At 35.1% G+C, this 17,658-nt stretch overlaps 1 protein-coding gene and 1 pseudogene across 1 annotated transcript; one reads left to right on the top strand and one right to left on the bottom strand.

Annotated features, from left to right (window-relative positions):
- Positions 1-7,192: 7,192 nt before the first annotated feature.
- On the bottom strand, positions 7,193-11,131 carry LOC120780576. The gene is made up of 3 exons (XM_040112838.1): positions 11,083-11,131; positions 7,608-7,735; positions 7,193-7,545 (listed from the first exon to the last, which is right to left on the bottom strand). Exons 1-3 carry the CDS (start codon positions 11,098-11,100, stop codon positions 7,320-7,322), a joined length of 372 nt encoding a protein of 123 aa, XP_039968772.1. The 5' UTR covers positions 11,101-11,131; the 3' UTR covers positions 7,193-7,319.
- Positions 11,132-12,433: 1,302 nt separating this feature from the next.
- LOC120780991 lies at positions 12,434-12,532 on the top strand (annotated as a pseudogene).
- Positions 12,533-17,658: the final 5,126 nt, after the last annotated feature.

Raw genomic sequence — 17,658 nt, 5'->3', positions numbered from 1 at the left:
AAGTTCAATTAATAACGTCTCTAATTGCACTTGCTGTTCAACTGTCATGTAACAGTCATGCTGCGCATATCTATGAAGAATGCGATCTGCACATCGCACCCGTGTTACCCTCAAATTCTTCTGCTTCTTCTTTTTTATTGGCGTAAACACCACTTACGTGGTTATTGCCGAGTTTACAACAGCGCGCCAGTCGTTCGTCTTATTAAATTATCTACGACATCAAAGCTATGACTGTCAACAGCTAGGTGGGAGCCAAGTCGCAAGTGCGAGAACTGTTTGATGGCAGAAAATATTTAGTCTTGTCCCTTACTGTTCGAAAATATCAAAGTTAACGTTTATTGTGGAAGTTTTGAAATAGCAGTTACAACAACAGCCATAATTCAGCTTAGTCATTGACTTATTCTTCAGAATAACAACTGATTCTAATACTTTCAATTACTATAATTAAAATGCTAAATACTTCTTAGACCACCGGTTCCTTAATAATTACTAAATTTTCTTGAAAGATTATTATATAAATAACATTTGGCTTGCATGAATTCCAAGAAACCCAATCAATAATAGAAGTACTTATTAAACATCCACTTTATTATTCTCTGAATGACGTTATCAGAATATATCTGTCATTTTGTCATAAATAAATTGAACATAATTTTTTCAAGAAGTTGTGTAGAAACAATTTCTTCACCGATAAGACTGGCATATAGTACATCTCCCGTATAGAAATTCAAAGAGCATACTAGCTGGCCCTCTTCCAATCAGACATCCACATAACCGTACACACCTGTGCAGTGTTTTTCAGATGGATGAATGTAAAAGCGATCAACTTCGAATATCGAATAAGAGATGTCGCCGAATAAAGAATAAACCAAAAAAATGTAGCTACTTAAAAAAGTAAACCTCTTTTGGTCTACACAGTATGCTTGGTATGTACGCTTTCCACGATCCCATTAAAAAACGTATGAAAAATAGATAATAAACAGAATTAAAAAAAATACGCCAGATATTCGGAAAAAGCTATATACTTCAAATTCTTTAAAAGGTGAGAGTCTCAGTTTATTTGCTTTCACATAATTTCTCAAAAAACGCAATGATCCAAGCCAAACGTGTTTAAATATTTGTATAAATCACACATGCACGCATCTATAAAGAATAAATCTTTTTTGTTTTTTATTATTGAATAATATTGCCTAATACGTTTTCTGGTTTAGCCACATTTCAAGTCACCGACATGTCGACAAAAGTCAAGATCGCGAAGACGACAGAAATGACCTTCTAAGTAACCAACTAGTTCGTTGGAATGATCAAATACATATTATAATTTATACACCTGTACATGCGCATTCTATTAAACATAAATATAAAAAATATCGATTAAGCAAATTATTAGTTATGTGACAGTCATAGTTTGGGGCCAATTTGGAATTAAATTGAACATTCATTAATTATATGTCAGATATTTTTATTTTATATTTATTCTGCTTGCTATCTTTGTGCCCTCTTGTCAAAAATTTAACATGTAAAAGCAACAACAAAGTTATTCCAAGTTTTTTTTACGATTTGTGTACCAATTTTTCCATTTTGAATGGTTCCTCTCAAAAATTAAGATATATATTAGGTCTACAACTAATGCTCACGCCGTTTTTTTTTTGTAAATTTAAGGCTTTATCGTATAAAAACGGTTACAAAAATGTTCTGGCAGCATGCGTATTCCGTGACGAAAGAACTCCTCATCTTTCGAGTCGATCCAAGTATCAATCCAATTTTTGACTTCTTTATAAGAACTGAAGTGCTCGTCCGCCTACTATGATCGAGCGAATTACTGTCCGTGTGTCATCGATCGGAACAAGTGGTAGTCAGATGGCGCAATGTCTGCCGGATGGGGTAAGATCTATCATTTCAGCGTCTCCAAATATTTTTTGACCACCTTTGCGACGTGAGGCCGAGCATTGTCATGCTGGAGAATGACTTTATCGTGTCTTTCCTCGTACTGTGACCGTTTTTCTTTTAGTGCTCGGCTCAAACGCATCAATTGCGTTCGGTATCGATCTCCTGTGATGGTTTGACTTAGCTTTACCAGCTCATAATATATCACCCTCAGCTGGTCCATGACTTTCTTCGCTTAGAATTATCATAGTGGACACATTTTTCGTCGTCAGTTACAATGCGATGTAAAAATCTCTTTCGGTTGTACCTTTGAAGCAGCTATTCACATGCAAAGAAGCGCCGTTCGACATCTCTTGGTGTCACGTCGTAAGGAACCCAGTTTCCTTGTTTCTGAATCATCCCCATTGCTTTGAGGCGTTTTGATAGGGCTTGCTGTATCACTTGCAACGATTCGGCCAATTCTTCTTGGGTTTGAAATGCATCTTGGTCAAGTAATGCTTCCAATTCAGCATCTTCGAAAATCTTTTCCCTTCCACCACCATGCCAGTCTTCGACTTCATAATCACCATTCTTAAAACATTGAAACCATTCGCGACATGTTCTTTCACTTAGGACAGCCTCACCGCACATATCCGAAAGCATTCGATAAGCCTCAGGCACACTTTTTTTGGAACTAAAAAAGAAAAGCAAAATTCCCCGCAAATGTCGAGAATTCGGCTCAAAAAGTGACATTTTCACTTGACAATAAGTTTGAGATGCAAACAAATCTCTACAAATATTTTGTTGGGTTAATGTTGACGCAAATGTCCAAGATCGATAGAATATAGACATCTATTGGAAAACGGCGGAAGCAAAGTTGTAGACCTAATATATTTTTCGGAATAATATAACACGGACAACGTCAGCACTGCCAGTTTGTTTGAACAACTGGAATAGTTCACTTCTTTCCAACACTCGGCGAAACGAACACGTCAATAATTAGACATCGGCTTTGATTATATATAAATATATCTTTATAAGAACACAATAAAACGAGTAGAAATCTGTGAACCAGTGTCATCACAAAAAACATAAGGTGAAAGTTCGAAGTATGGAGAGAAGCTCTTTCTAGTAGTCAAAAAATGTAGTTACGCTCGGTAGTACGTCGGCAGCTTTCTATAAAGTAGAGCAATTCATAATATGGTGAAACGTCACTATTTAATTATAAAGGGTGATTCTTTTCGAGTTTTCCTACTTTTATAAAGAAAAAACACATAAACTCCAAAGTTAATGGGCAATGCCTATTATCATTTAAAAGAATACTCTTTGGAATTAATTTTTAAGATAAACTCTTTCAAATTTTGAACGTGGCTACGTCTCATCATCATAAAATTTAAAATTTCTCTAGTTTAAACAAATTCTCTACAAATATCGAGTACAGATCCATAATTTCTTAAACATCCTTATACATCTTATCTTTTCTAGCCCTATCTCGCCAATTCAACAGTAAATAAATATCTCAACTAGCAAGAAATACTCTTCAACCATAAGAACCCCATATTAATTAAATCACGTCGCATAAAATTAATCAGCTGTTCGAAGGCATCGACCAGTTTGATGACAGATAACACATAACAAAAAAAGATCAATCAAACATTTATAAAAGTTGTGGTAGGAAAATTCATATTGAAATCATTGCAGCGAGGTCAATCAAATAAATAATAATTTTTATACTCTTGAAACAAGTTGCTGCAGAGTATAATACAAGTATTTTTATTCACCTAACAGTTGTACGTATCACCTAAAACTAATCGAGATAGACATAGAGATATATATACATATATAAATGATCAAGATGATGAGTAAAGTTGAAATCCGAGTGACTGTCTTTCTGTTCGTCCGTCCGTCCGTAACTTGAGTAAAAATTTAGATACCGTGGTCAAACTTGGTAGACTTATTGCATAGCAAGTTCGTAGATGGCCGTAATTGGTCCACTACGCAAAAGTGAGGGGCACCTGTGGGCGAAAAATTTTGAAAAAGTGCGCTTGGGCGGAACTTATTGGTTTTATATACAAATCTTCTAAAACACTTAAGCCACAAGAATCAAATAAATATATCAAGATGAGACTTTACACAGATAATGGCCTTGAAGTATGCCATCTTAAGACTAAAATTTGTACAAATCGAACCGAACCTGTTCACGCCCCTAGGAACCGAATATGTAGAACCCAGTATCTATAGTTGACTTTTTAACGAAAATAACGGTCAATGTATATGATATACAATTGAAAACTTGAGAGAATTAGTTTCTGATTACAGTATTTCTGTGTGTTAAAAATATGTTTAAACGGGAGAATATTTAGCTTAGCGCCCATATACCTAACATAAAGATTTTGGCTTGACTTTACACCGCATATATCGGCCGCTATATAAGTTATCTCAAAGAAGATAAGATAACGTGCTTTACTCACAACAGTGTAGCTTTGTACTTAAACTGGATAAAAGCGGACGGAAACTTGACCTAGCTACCATCTAACAAACATATAACAACCGGGTGACTTTGCTCCATATGATTGGCGGTTATACTCGTATATGAGGTACTTTATGAAACTCATAGAACATTTTTTAGTATGCGGCATGTTAATGGCATGTGCTGTTGGCAACATAGAGAAAATCGGGTTGATACTAACCAACTCCCATATACTACATATAATGATTTTCCTTTTTCTAACAAACGTTATGTCGATCAGTGTTTGCGTGTATGTTGGGGTGTTCCTAATTTTTCAAAGTTTTAAATTTCTATCGCATAAGTCTAAATTTTGTCCATTTGCCTCTAAACACTCGGAAATATATTTTTACCTTATTTGGAGTACAATAACCCGTACCGACTTGCATCGAATCATGTTTATACAAGGTACATTCCAAAGTGAAGAAGACTTTTTGAATCTAGCGGCCTCTGCTATCTTTATCGATTGTCCAGTGAGAATTTCATGACATTTCATAGATTGGAAGTGAAGTTATTGCGTTTTAAGTGTCAGTATGTTTGTATTATCGGTGCGAAAACGAGCTTCGAACAAAGAGCCAACATTAAATTTTGGCGACATCACGATCACGAGTGGTTTCAACGTTTTCAAAGTGATCATGAGGACATAAATGATGATCAACATGTGGGCCAATCAAAATCCGTGATCACCGGAAATTCCATCGAAACTGTGCGTGAAGTCATCAAAAATCAGCCGAAATCGTCATTGAAATTCAGGGAAATTGAATTGAACATCTCTAAAACATCGATTTATCACATTCTGACCGAACATTTGGGCTTACGAAAGATGTGTGCACGGTTTGTTCTGCACAAATTGGCTGACAACCAAAAATTGTCGTATTCACCTGAAATGGCACCGAGCGACTTCTTCCTACGGCCAACGAGCTAAAACACTCGTTTGACACGCTTTTGGACAGTACAAAAAGCTGTATTGAAGCAGAAGAAGACTATTTTGAATAAAATAAATTGATTTTGCCGAAAAAACCATTTGTTCTGTTTTATTTTTTTGGAAGGCACTTTGTAAACATACTATGTTGCGCGGCCGTAGCAGTGCGTAGTCGCGGCATTTGTAATTTGTTCTCCATTATTCTCGTAATTAACATGTATTGTTATATATTTTAAAGATGGCAATGGAATTAATTAAGCAGTAATAGAAAATAAATAAAAACTATACAGGGAATTACTACTCTTTGCTTGCCGCTATAACGTTTACGAACTGGTTTTAAAATGTGCCCTCGAAACAAAAATCCACGAAGTCACAAAAAGCCCTGATATACCATTGTTCAAAAAGTTTAAAGACAACTGGAAAACTTTTTACACTGCTGCCATTGAAACAAATACCGATATCGTCACACGATATTTTTGTAACACAATAATAGAAGATTTGTGGAAATTTTATAATCAAGAACTGCAATAAACCATTAGACGTGGCGATTATCGGGAACTGATTGAACTATCTATAATTTTCTTCGGAGGAGACAGTGAAAAAAATTTAACATTAGAATTCTTTGAGCGATGCATCAAGCAAATTGATTGGCTAGAGTGGCTTACTCTTTAAAGATATGTTTGTTGCAATCTCACTTCAAACTTAGTGCCAAGGATAAGCGAGCACTTCAAGACGTCTGTTTATTCATTGCGGTTTTATATGTAAAACCATGGCTAGGATGTAGTCTGGAAGTGAAGGCACCAAATCAACAAGATTTTTGAAAGAGGCTTAAGGAATATAAAACTGTTGACAAATTGATCTCCAAACCAGCCCTGAGAAAGTTTTGTCAACATCTTTGGTACTTGTAGTGAATTTCCAAAGATACAGTTTGTATGATTCTGGAAAGAGATACCCACATATATTCCATCTAAAGAAGATATGTCTGATTATTTGTACAGTAAGTAGGAATACAATAAATACTTTTTATTGTTTAATGTATAGTTATTGTATATTTACTAAATAGTACTCTTTTTTAAACTGTTTTCAATAAATTGTTAATAATACTGCCTTATTTATTGTTGCAAGAAAATCATTAAGTGATTTTGTGTCTGTCAAGAACACAAATTTATTTGCTCAATTAAAATTTGATAAAAGTTTCTTCTGGAGGCTCGTTTCTACATGCGATGAAGATGCTACCTATTCAGTGGCGAAAAGGAAAGTGCTTTCTTTAACGGAAGTTAATGTTACAGCTGAAAAACCTGTAAAACTTACGCAAGATTTTGACCACTGCAAAAGAAGAGCAAAAGCAATTTTCCAGACTGTAAAAAATACCCTCAAAAGAAAATATTCTGCCTGATCTCTAATTTTCTATTCTTTTAATAAATATTTCATAAAAAATTTAATATTTCAATTGCTTTAGCTATATAACGGAAAGGGTTAAAAACAGCAAATTTCACGATTTTCAGAGTTCTGTCAGCACGGGTTAATGCTGACCTAGGGATATGAAATTTTGGATTTAAGTAAGACTAGGTAGCTGAAAAAGAAATAGGAGGTATGCATTTCGATATCTAAAAAAAATCTCCTTTATAAGGGACACCCTGGTGTATATGTAGTATATGTATGTAATTATATAAGGAAGCAACGAAGAAGTTGACACACATAAAACCCACCCATAAAACCCAAATAATACTAATCCAAGAAAAGACTAAGATCATGTTCCGGTTCCGCGAAAAGCCTGGATTTTTGTTGATCCCAACTCAAAGACACAAAAGATGACAAAGAATAATAGAGCAAAAATATGAAGTGAAAATTGAAGGATTACTAAATTATGTTCCCTTTTGAAAACATTAAACAATATATTTTCATAACTGTTATTGGTTAGTAGCACTAACTTAGTTGTTGTATTTATAATCATCTGTAACTATTTTAATTTCCATTTGCATCCATGCAATAACAATTATATATGGTTTCTCACAGTTTCTTCGCTTAACCAGTCGACGTCATTAAGAGCTTGGAACTTAGTTTACGATTCTTCAATTTAAAACGCGGTTGATAACCATTTTTATCGGCTGTATACATCGTTATCGTCTCGGTATCGGTTTTCTCGTCATACACCTTGTACATGCCCATTATCACCAATTCCTCATCCGGCGTATCTGGATTCATAATAACGCCAATTTCCTCACGTGAACTGCCATTTGGGTCCTCCTGCCTGGGTGGATCACAAGTTTTAATTAATGTGTTAAAATAGTCAGGGACTTTTTTGTCAATTACTTGAATCGATAGCCCTCCTTAGTTGGCACTTGACTGTAGAACGCGGTCATAAGTGCGGGGTAAACATAGTCCAACAATCCGGCATTTGCGGTGAGCAATGATGTGACAAGAATTGAGGCAACGAAGAACTGTAATAAAAAGTTTTATGTAAAGTAAAAGTTAGATTTTTAAAAATATATTTCTTTGTTGAAGGCTATTATGACAAAACCACAAAAATATATTGGGTGGTATAATTTTACCGACGGCGGTCTTGCAAATCGAGCTTCATCAATGTTTTCGTGATTCAATATTCATCCAAATTTGACCGGTACTGGTATATAAGTCTTCGAATAGAATCACGGTAACAGAAACATTGAAAATTTCGCAGAAGTGTTTTGGAGAGTCTACTTTGTCACAAACACAAGTATTTGAGTGTCACCAAGCATTCAGTGAAGGTTCTGAAGTCGTCGTATTATTGTAGTTACATTTATGTAGATTACATCGATCAATGGTTGAGTTGTATTCAAAACGAATCAAAATTCGAATATATCGGTTAATATCTGAGACATAAATGGCATAAAGTGAATATAGTACATTAGAAAAAATTAGTTTGGTCCCAAAAATTCAAGGAAACAGTTCGTATGTTCCTCAGATCACCATATATACAATCTGACCAACCTCCTAGTTGCTTTTAGTCTATTCACAACATTCTCGTTATACAAATTTTCGATTTTACCAGAAAATATTTATTTTCAGTCTTTGATTCTTCCAAATTGTGAGCGTTCATAATGCTCCGCTCCACTAGAACTAGCTCTTCATTTCCAATATGCTTAAAAATACATAGCTAAAAAACAATGCGTTGATATATGCTTTTTGCTAACATTATTTGGTTACAATTGGTCAGGTAGAAAGGACACCTTTTCCACCTTGGTCGAGTTCGAGGCCGACCTAAAACGTCTGTCGTACTGTGGGTCCGGCTCCCGGTCGCTGTGCGACTCCACACTGAAACGAATTTTCAATTCTGCCAGCCTTTCAGTTTAAACCACATCCACCACGAATCTTCCCAAAGGCCAAACCCAATAAGCTGCTTCCCGTGGTACCAGATTTAAGCCTCGGGTCGAACTTGTAACTTTTACTACTACCAGTTGAGCACGCATCAAACTCAATGACTGGTGACTTTTGTCGTTCGAACTTCAAATAACTATTAATTTGAAGGAATCTCATTCAAAGTCTATAATATCAATTCAAGCTGAATATAATAGCACTATTTAGAACAAAACTATGCTAAAATTTCGAGGAAAGCCAAATAACAGACATAGCGCATATTGAATGTTAGTCGCCTTATGACAGGCATACCTTATCGGGGGCAATTCTACAGCGTGCCCGCTGCGGGAAACAGAGCTATAGTTAGTTATAAGCCCAGCTATTAAATATTTTCATAAACATTTAATTATATACATAGTTTATAAAATCCGCTGATAAGAGTTTGGAAGGCGGAAAATTACTCATACGCCCAGTTGTTGATGTAATTTACTTGATTTAATTTGCATTCCAAATGATAAGTATATCACTTAGGTCTTCAGGTCATTCAATAAAAATTATTAAATAACAAGTAAGGAAGGGCTAAGTTCGGGTGTCACCGAACATTTTATACTCTCGCATGATAAAGTGATAATCGAGATTTCATTATACGTCATTTATATATTTTTAAAATACCGTATTTTTGTAAAGTTTTATTCCGCTATCATCATTGGTTCCTAATGTTTACATATTTATACAGAGAAGGCATCAGATGGAATTCAAAATAGCGTTATATTGGAAGAAGGCGTGGTTGTGAACCGATTTCACCCATATTTCGTACGTGTCATCAGGGTGTTAAGAAAATATTATATACCGAATTTCATTGATATCGGTCAAGTACTTCCTGAGATATGGTTTTTGGTCCATAAGTGGGCGAGGCCACGCCCATTTTCAATTTAAAAAAAAAGCCTGGGTGCAGCTTCCTTCTGCAATTTCTTCCGTAAAATTTGGTGTTTTGTTAGTCGGTTAACGCACTTTTAGTGATTTTCATCATAACCTTTGTATGGGAGGTGGGCGTGGTTATTATCCGATTTCTTCCATTTTTGAACTGTATATGGAAATGCCTGAAGAAAACGACTCTATAGAGTTTGGTTGACATAGCTATAGTAGTTTCCGAGATATGTACAAAAAACTTAGTAGGGGGCGGGGCCACGCCCACTTTTCCAAAAAAATTGCGTCCAAATATGCCCCTCCCTAATGCGATCCTTTGTGCCAAATTTCACTTTAATATCTTTATTTATGGCTTAGTTATGACACTTTATAGGTTTTCGGTTTCCGCCATTTTGTGGGCGTGGAAGTGGGCCGATTTTGCCCATCTTCGAACTTAACCTTCTTATGGAGCCAAGGAATACGTGTACCAAGTTTCATCATGATATCTCAATTTTTACTCAAGTTACAGCTTGCACGGACGGACGGACAGACGGACGGACAGACGGACGGACAGACGGACGGACGGACAGACAGACATCCGGATTTCGACTCTACTCGTCACCCTGATCACTTTGGTATATATAACCCTATATCTGACTCTTTTAGTTTTAGGACTTACAAACAACCGTTATGTGAACAAAACTATAATACTCTCCTTAGCAACATTGTTGCGAGAGTATAAAAAGTGTCAAAATCCTATCGCACAACTAGTTTCGCAAGTTCATTTTGTTCCAATAAAATTTTCGGGATGAATTTTAGGCTAACATGTTTATTTTTGAAATTATAATTATACATAAGAAACAAAACGCACAACGATTTTAATTGAAAATACTTATAGGTTTCATCAGTGTATAATTTTTTTCTTTTTTTGAAGCTGAGAAAATGAAAAAAAAGTTGCTTTAATTAGAGTCACTAGTCAATTTTAGTTTTACGACAAATTAGTTTTCGGAACGACTTCAAGAAGTATCGTTCAAAAAACACAGTTTTAAATATACGAACATATTTATTTATTCAAACCTTAGTGCTTCATAATTCTTTATTTAACTTTAAACACATTTTAATCTAGTTTACAGATATTAATAACGCACACTAAAATTCTTATAAAATTTCAATAAGCTCATTTGTAAAAGTTGTTTTGAAAAAAGTACAGCACAAAAGAGTCTCTGTCGCAGAATTCTCATATAACAGCAAAATTAACGTTTTTAATTTTCTTAAACCCGAAATATTTTCACCAACATTTCCTTATAAATTGGTAGTACTTTCGAATCATCAAACGATAGATTCTCATGTTTTTGTATTCCTCATTCTCATTTCACTTTTTTACTTTTCATTTTATAATACAAGTATGTACATTAGTGGTTGAGTTATTATTAAATTATTTTTATATTAGTGCCAAACATTTTTAATAATTCTCAACTAATTTATATACATATATTTTTTGCATCCTTTCTGTAACTCATCAAGAAGCGTCTTTGAGTTCACTCACCAACTTTGCGGACACCATTTTGCACTGTATTACGTTAAAGATCAAACCATCGACTGAAGCATTGCAATGAGATGAGGTTAGCATGAAGGTTCTCCAACGCATCTGTCACTGAATGCACCATTGCAGATATGCATCATTGTAAACTGCAAGGTGGTTTTACACATACAGTAGAAAGCAATAAAAATGCAGCTAAGCAGCATTTACATAATTAATATTCTTAAAACAGTGCAGAGATGTTAGGGTTAGCTCGAATGCTATGACAAACATTTCTACAGGAAAAACAATGTTAAATTGGTTATGCAGTGAAGTTTTTATATTTTTTTATACCCGGAACAGGGTATATCAAGTTTGCCACGAAAATTGTAACACCCAAAAGGAAACGTCGAAAATCTTATCAAATATACAGGTATATCTAAATGATTAGCGTGTCGAGCTGAGTCAAATTTGCTATTTCCGTCTGTCGGTGCGTCCGTACGTATATATGATTTTGAACGACCTTAACGAAATTCGTTTTGAAGTGATCTACAACCCGATTGAATTCACCACACCATCGATAACCACTGGTCCTTCATGGAGCTTCATCGTCAAAAATTTAATTAATTATATCTAAGCAATCTTGGTGAGTTACTCCATGTATCCCTACATGAAATATTAACTTTACTGTAACTGTCAATATTATTATCTAGTAAACTACCCAAAATTACTTTGCTATCTTTACAACTTGTCATATGCAATGATAGCATAGATAATGATATAGTGATATACATTATACAAGTATTAGAGAGATGGCAAGAGAACTCGAATTCTCTCGTAAGTCCTTTCGAACAGTTTTGGTAGGTCTTTTGGGTATGAAAGGCGTTCTTGCTCGACTTGCCCCACTAAAGTAGATTCTTTTGAAGTTATACTTCTTATACGAGTTCGGAAATGGGTGCGTTAAATTCATAAATGCGCAACCTCTACCAACAACACAATGTTGCCAGCTTATGCTATTGTTGTTTTTGTAGAACAATGTTTCAATTTTTGGTTGGTGACATATTCAATTAAATATAAATTCTGTTGGGATTCGAACCTACGTGATCGTCGTAACTTTTCAAGCGCTTACCACCAACACCACCATTGACACTTGTATTGCGTTGTCCCAATTATGGTTTATATGTATAACCATGAAAGAAATATACAATGGATCGCCGATTGTGACCTCTTTCCTTGCTGCTGCGCATATGTATGTTTGTATGCTTGTGTATTATTGAAGTTATCTTCTTTTTCTTTCGTTTGTCTTTCATGTGTGCGAATTCTCAACTATTTTGTGTGACTTTTGTTTAAAATACTCTGAGTTGGCCTTTGAAAAATTAAGACTATACTTCACAGAATCATTTCTGTAGTTAGTCTTCATTTACATTTTTTGGAAATCGACCCGCGATGACGAGGCATATCGTTTTATCTGAGTGGTGATTTTAATGAATAATTCCAAGGTTTTACACAAAAATAATGCAGTCAATAAGTACAGTACGCTTATGTATGCTTGCGCATTATTTTTCTTTCGTTTGTCTTTCATTTTTGCGAATTCTCAACTATTTTGTCTGACTTTATTTCTTTCGTTTCTGTTTCATTTCTGCGAATTCTTTGAATTTCTGAACGCGCACATGCGTATACATACATTCATATGAGCATGTGCAGATACACAAGATAGGATAGAAGATGTATGCCTTTTAACATCGTATACTATACTAATAAATATTTTTCTTACTAATAGAAATTAAATTTATCACAGCAATATTATGTATATGTATATTAGGTATATTGCTGTGATAAATTTAATTTCTATTAGTAAGAAAAATATTTATTAATATATATATATACGATGTTAAAATGCAAAAATTAAAGACAAAGTCCGTCGAGATTCGAACATGCGTTCACATTGTGACTTTTCATGTGCTTACCACCAACACCACCACTTTCGTGGCGTTGTCTTAAGTATGGTTTGGTTATGCATGTAAGATATATACGATGGTTCAAATAATTTTGTTTAAGTATAGAAATATGCTTTTGTAGAACATTTTCTTTAACAAACATACAGACAAATGTGCAAACGACATAATATATGCATGATTGTTTCGCATTTTGCTTCTACGCCGGTCCAATTTCTATACAAAAATCGACTGAAATGCATGAGAAAATAAAATGGACAACTAGGGCAAATAATTTTAAAAAAATTTATTGATAATTAAATATAAATGAAAATACATGTAAATTTACTTAAATTTATTAAAAAACTTATTTAAATTGATTAAGAAACTTATTTAAATTTATTGAAAAACTGCAAAGAAAAATAAAAAGAAAATTCATTTTACTTTGGCCCAGTTTTGTGCGCAATACAAATGCAACGCCAATAATGAATTCAAGAAATTGTCTAAACACTATGATATAAGATATACAAATTATAATTATGACAACCCAATTCGAAGAGTACTTAAGAGAGATGGTTACGCTGCATATTCCCTTCCGCAACGAAGAGACAGAACTACTTTCCGAGTCAAAATTCCTTAATTTAGACTTTGCTTTATAAAATGTGCATAATGAATTTAAATGTTCTAGTTTTCTTTCATACAAAATGATATGCATTTCTGAATATCAGTAAGAAGTATAACTTCTTCCGCGCGTAGGGACTCCACGCACCTTTTTTTCTATAAAAGTAACGTAAACAGGTCTCTTTGGACATGACTAGTTTGTAAGTTTGAAACAAACAAGTCAACAATCATCGGAATAGAGGGAAAACATGGATCCGAAACCAACTAAAAACCACCCCAAAACCGCTCAAAAAATAACATGATGCTCATTGTTTTCTTCGATATCCGTGGTTTGGTGCATCATGAATTTGTTCCGGAGGGATAGACAGTCAATAGAGAGTTCTATTTGGCCATATTGAGGCGTTTTTGTCGAAAACGGCCGGAATTGTGGAAGAACAATTCATGGATTTTATACGATGATACTGCACCATCGCAACGAGCGACGATTTTGACCGAATTTGAAGTCAAAGCCGCAATGAATACTATTGATCAACCACCGTATTCGCCAAATTTGGCTCCGTGTGATTTTTTCTTGTTCCCCAAGCTCATGCAGTGAGCTAGTCAAATATATTTTTAACTTAAAATGTAATTGTTTTGCTTGCCACTGTACATATGTACATGTATGTTAGATAATGCATTTTCACTACTACAATTGCAGCTATGCAAAACAAATATTTGTGTTCACTAAAAGATACTCAGTCACAAGCTTTCTTAGACAAATTTACACAAACGTATGCTAACCCGTGAAAATGATACTTCAAATCTGTGACCATTTGTCTACCGAAAATTCAGTAATGACAGGTGCAATGCAAAACAACTCGCAGCCACGCTCATTATGTTATTAAATAAGTATGCTCACACACCTCAATTTGAGTCCATTCATTTTGTTATCTTTCGTCAAACTACATTCAAATAACTTTTTGTTATTTTTTTGTTTTGTTTCCACTGTGCTAAAACCCGTTGCAGAAGCTTGCCAATGCCTGCTGCTGCCACACGAATCTCAAGCACGCGACCTTAACGGCGAGGAGGACGTGCGGTTACAGCGAAACGCGTAATTGCAGTGAGGGGCTGGTTATTATCGAGAATTATGATGTTGTAATAGTTAATCAATTGTATGACTCGGCTATTGGTGATTCCATAAAGTTAATCAAACCAATTTTTTACAGCGAGAGGTAAGCAGTTCAGATGTAGCGGTATATTAATATATTAAGCATCCGGTGCACATTCTCTTTTGTTTTGAATCGGCGGTGTGACTACCTGAGCGATGTAAGATAAAAATTTCAAGCAAAAATGGGCGGAGCTATGCGCAATGCAATTTTTCGAAATTCTCTTATTGTATTTGTATATCTGATTTAAAAATTGTTTGAAAATATGTACAAAACAAAATTTTTCACGCTTTTGTGGTTTTTAAAGTTAATTTGATATGACAGTGCTCATAGCCACTTTTGGATTTTACTTATTTGATATTTTGTTTAAATATAAGTTTATCTTACAAATCTTTTAGGACTTTTGAATATGTTTATTGTTAAAATTTGCAGGTTATGTTAGATTAGGTAAGATGACTGATCCCTCAGCATGTCGGAAAACCACATTTAGACTGTTATGTACATTCTGAAGCCAAAAAAACTCATATGCATAGTTGGATCTCAGCTAGTGACAAAAACGTCCTGAACCTATCACAAATCAGCTTCGGTGTTTTATTTTTAATTCCGCTTTTTTTCCTTTGGATATATTTGTTTTCGTCTGATCGGGCAAAAACAAGACACTTGAGGAGTAGCGCTGTGGAGATTCTATCTCATTTTCCTCCATACAGCTAATGCAGCTTGCATCCGGTCAATCTTACCGCATTAAGCCCGATTGAAGAGTGTCCAGTTTAACAACAAATGAAATGTGGCTCTTCCTGAAAGCGAAGAGTTTCCTAGACCTCTTAGCTCGTAATTAAAATTGTTTATATGTCAAAATATTATTTAATGATAATCATTTAGGTAAACATTAAGGTAAGTCGAAAGCTTTTTCATCTTCTTCTTTACTGGCGTAGACACCACTTACGCTGTTATAGCCGAGTTAACAACGGCGCGTCAGTCGTTTCTTTTTTTCGCAATTTGGCACCAATTCGAGATACCAAGTGCAGCCAGGTCCTGCTACACCTGATCTCTCCATCGGAGTGGAGATCTTCCCCTTGACCTGCTTCCCCCGGCGGGTATTGCGTCGAATACTTTCAGAACTGGAGCGTTTTTATCCATTCGTATGACATGCTTCTTGATTTGCGTTTTGGAAACTGAACGTATCAAGTGGAACTTAAGGGTGTGCTATATAAGAAGTAGACGTGATTGTAGTTAGATTTCGTCCATTTTCACAATGTGACATAAGAATTTAAAAAAAATGCCACTTACTAAATGTTGTCGGAATCGGTTACCCGGGTCCCGAGATATGGGATTTCATCAAAAAGTGGGCGGTCCCACGCCCATCATCCAATTTTCTTACCGGTTCCTATAAAGATCTTTTATACCATCTCGGTGGGAAAATTAGAATCTCTGGCGTATTTAGTTATTGATTTATCGCGCTTTAAGTAATTTTTAAGAGTACCATTATGTGGGGAGTGAGCAGGGTTATCCACCGATTTCATGCCTTTTCACACCGTCGGTAAAAAGTCATCGAAAAGGCATTGCCTTGTCTGAAACCTCGTTTGTTATCGAACGGCTCGGAGAGGTCCTTCCCGATCCTGACGTAGCTTTTGTTATTGCTCAACGTCAGTTTACACAGCCGTATTAATTTTCTGGGGATACCAAATTCAGACATCGCAGCAATAAGGCAGCTCGTTTTCGTGCTGTCGAAAGCGGCTTTGAAATAGACGAAGAGGGGGCGAGTGTCGATTCTCTTTTCACGGGTCTTTTCCAAGATTTGGCGCATGGTGAATACCTGGTCAGTTGTTGATTTTCTAGATCCAAAACCACACGGCAAAGGTCCAATCAGTTTGTTGACGTTCGGCTTCAGTCTTTCACACAGAACGCTCGATAGAACCTTATAGGCGATAGTGAGGAGGCTTATTCCACAATATTTGGCGCACACTAAAATTCCAATAGTCGGGCTTGCTCCGACTATATTCTACAAAGAAGCTAATGCATCCTCCTTATCAGTATTTCGCTGACGTATTTGAATAGCTCGGCTGGCAATCAATCGGCTTTCGCTGCTTCGTTGTTGTGTCAAATATAATATATCTCTGTTCAGTGTAGGAGAAATATTTGAGATTTTGATTGGATTTTATAAGTGAGTCAAAATACGGATTAGAGCGTTATAGAATGAACTTGCAACTAAGCACAATAAGCAGATGCACAAGAAGTAAACAGATGGTGTCGCCGGTCTATTATTCAGCATTCATAGATCTGGCCTACAACCTTCTACATGCTTGATCCTGATGTTACAACCACATATGTATGTATAATTTAAACGGTATACTGAAAACAGCTTACAATCTTAATACTATTAATACAGCTTACTAATAACCCTTCCTATTTTAAAATATTGTGTGCTTCTAATAATCGGCTAAGCAGCAGCACAACCAATCACTCCGAGTAGACTAAATTGCCACTTGGATTTTGTTATATAAATCATATAGTTAGTATCATATTCATGTTTTTCGCTTTATATACATACAAGTACAATGAGCCGATACCAAATTGAAGCATATCGATTCATAAAATCAGTAGCACTTATGTAAAGAATACACTATTTGCTGTTAATCGTTAATAATATATATTTAGTATATTCGGTTAGTGTTTTAATAAAACTAAGTGAACAATATATTTTACAATTTCGCCTAAACTTTAGATCTAACAAATTTGCAAAAGAATCTAATGCTAAGCGCCGTTCGAATAATTCATAAACTATGGTGGTAGTTTCCAAAATTTAATTAAGGTCGCTAAAAAAAACTAAATTGTCAGGTACCAATAACCACAAATTTATTATATTTTTGGTCATTAAGCACACGAATTCCAACCATGCGACCTTG

The sequence above is a fragment of the Bactrocera tryoni genome, unplaced genomic scaffold (assembly GCF_016617805.1).
Source record: "Bactrocera tryoni isolate S06 unplaced genomic scaffold, CSIRO_BtryS06_freeze2 scaffold_25, whole genome shotgun sequence".
Taxonomy (NCBI): Eukaryota; Metazoa; Arthropoda; class Insecta; order Diptera; family Tephritidae; genus Bactrocera; species Bactrocera tryoni.
Note: the sequence above shows the minus strand (reverse complement) of the source record. Positions and strands in the feature narration are given on the sequence as shown.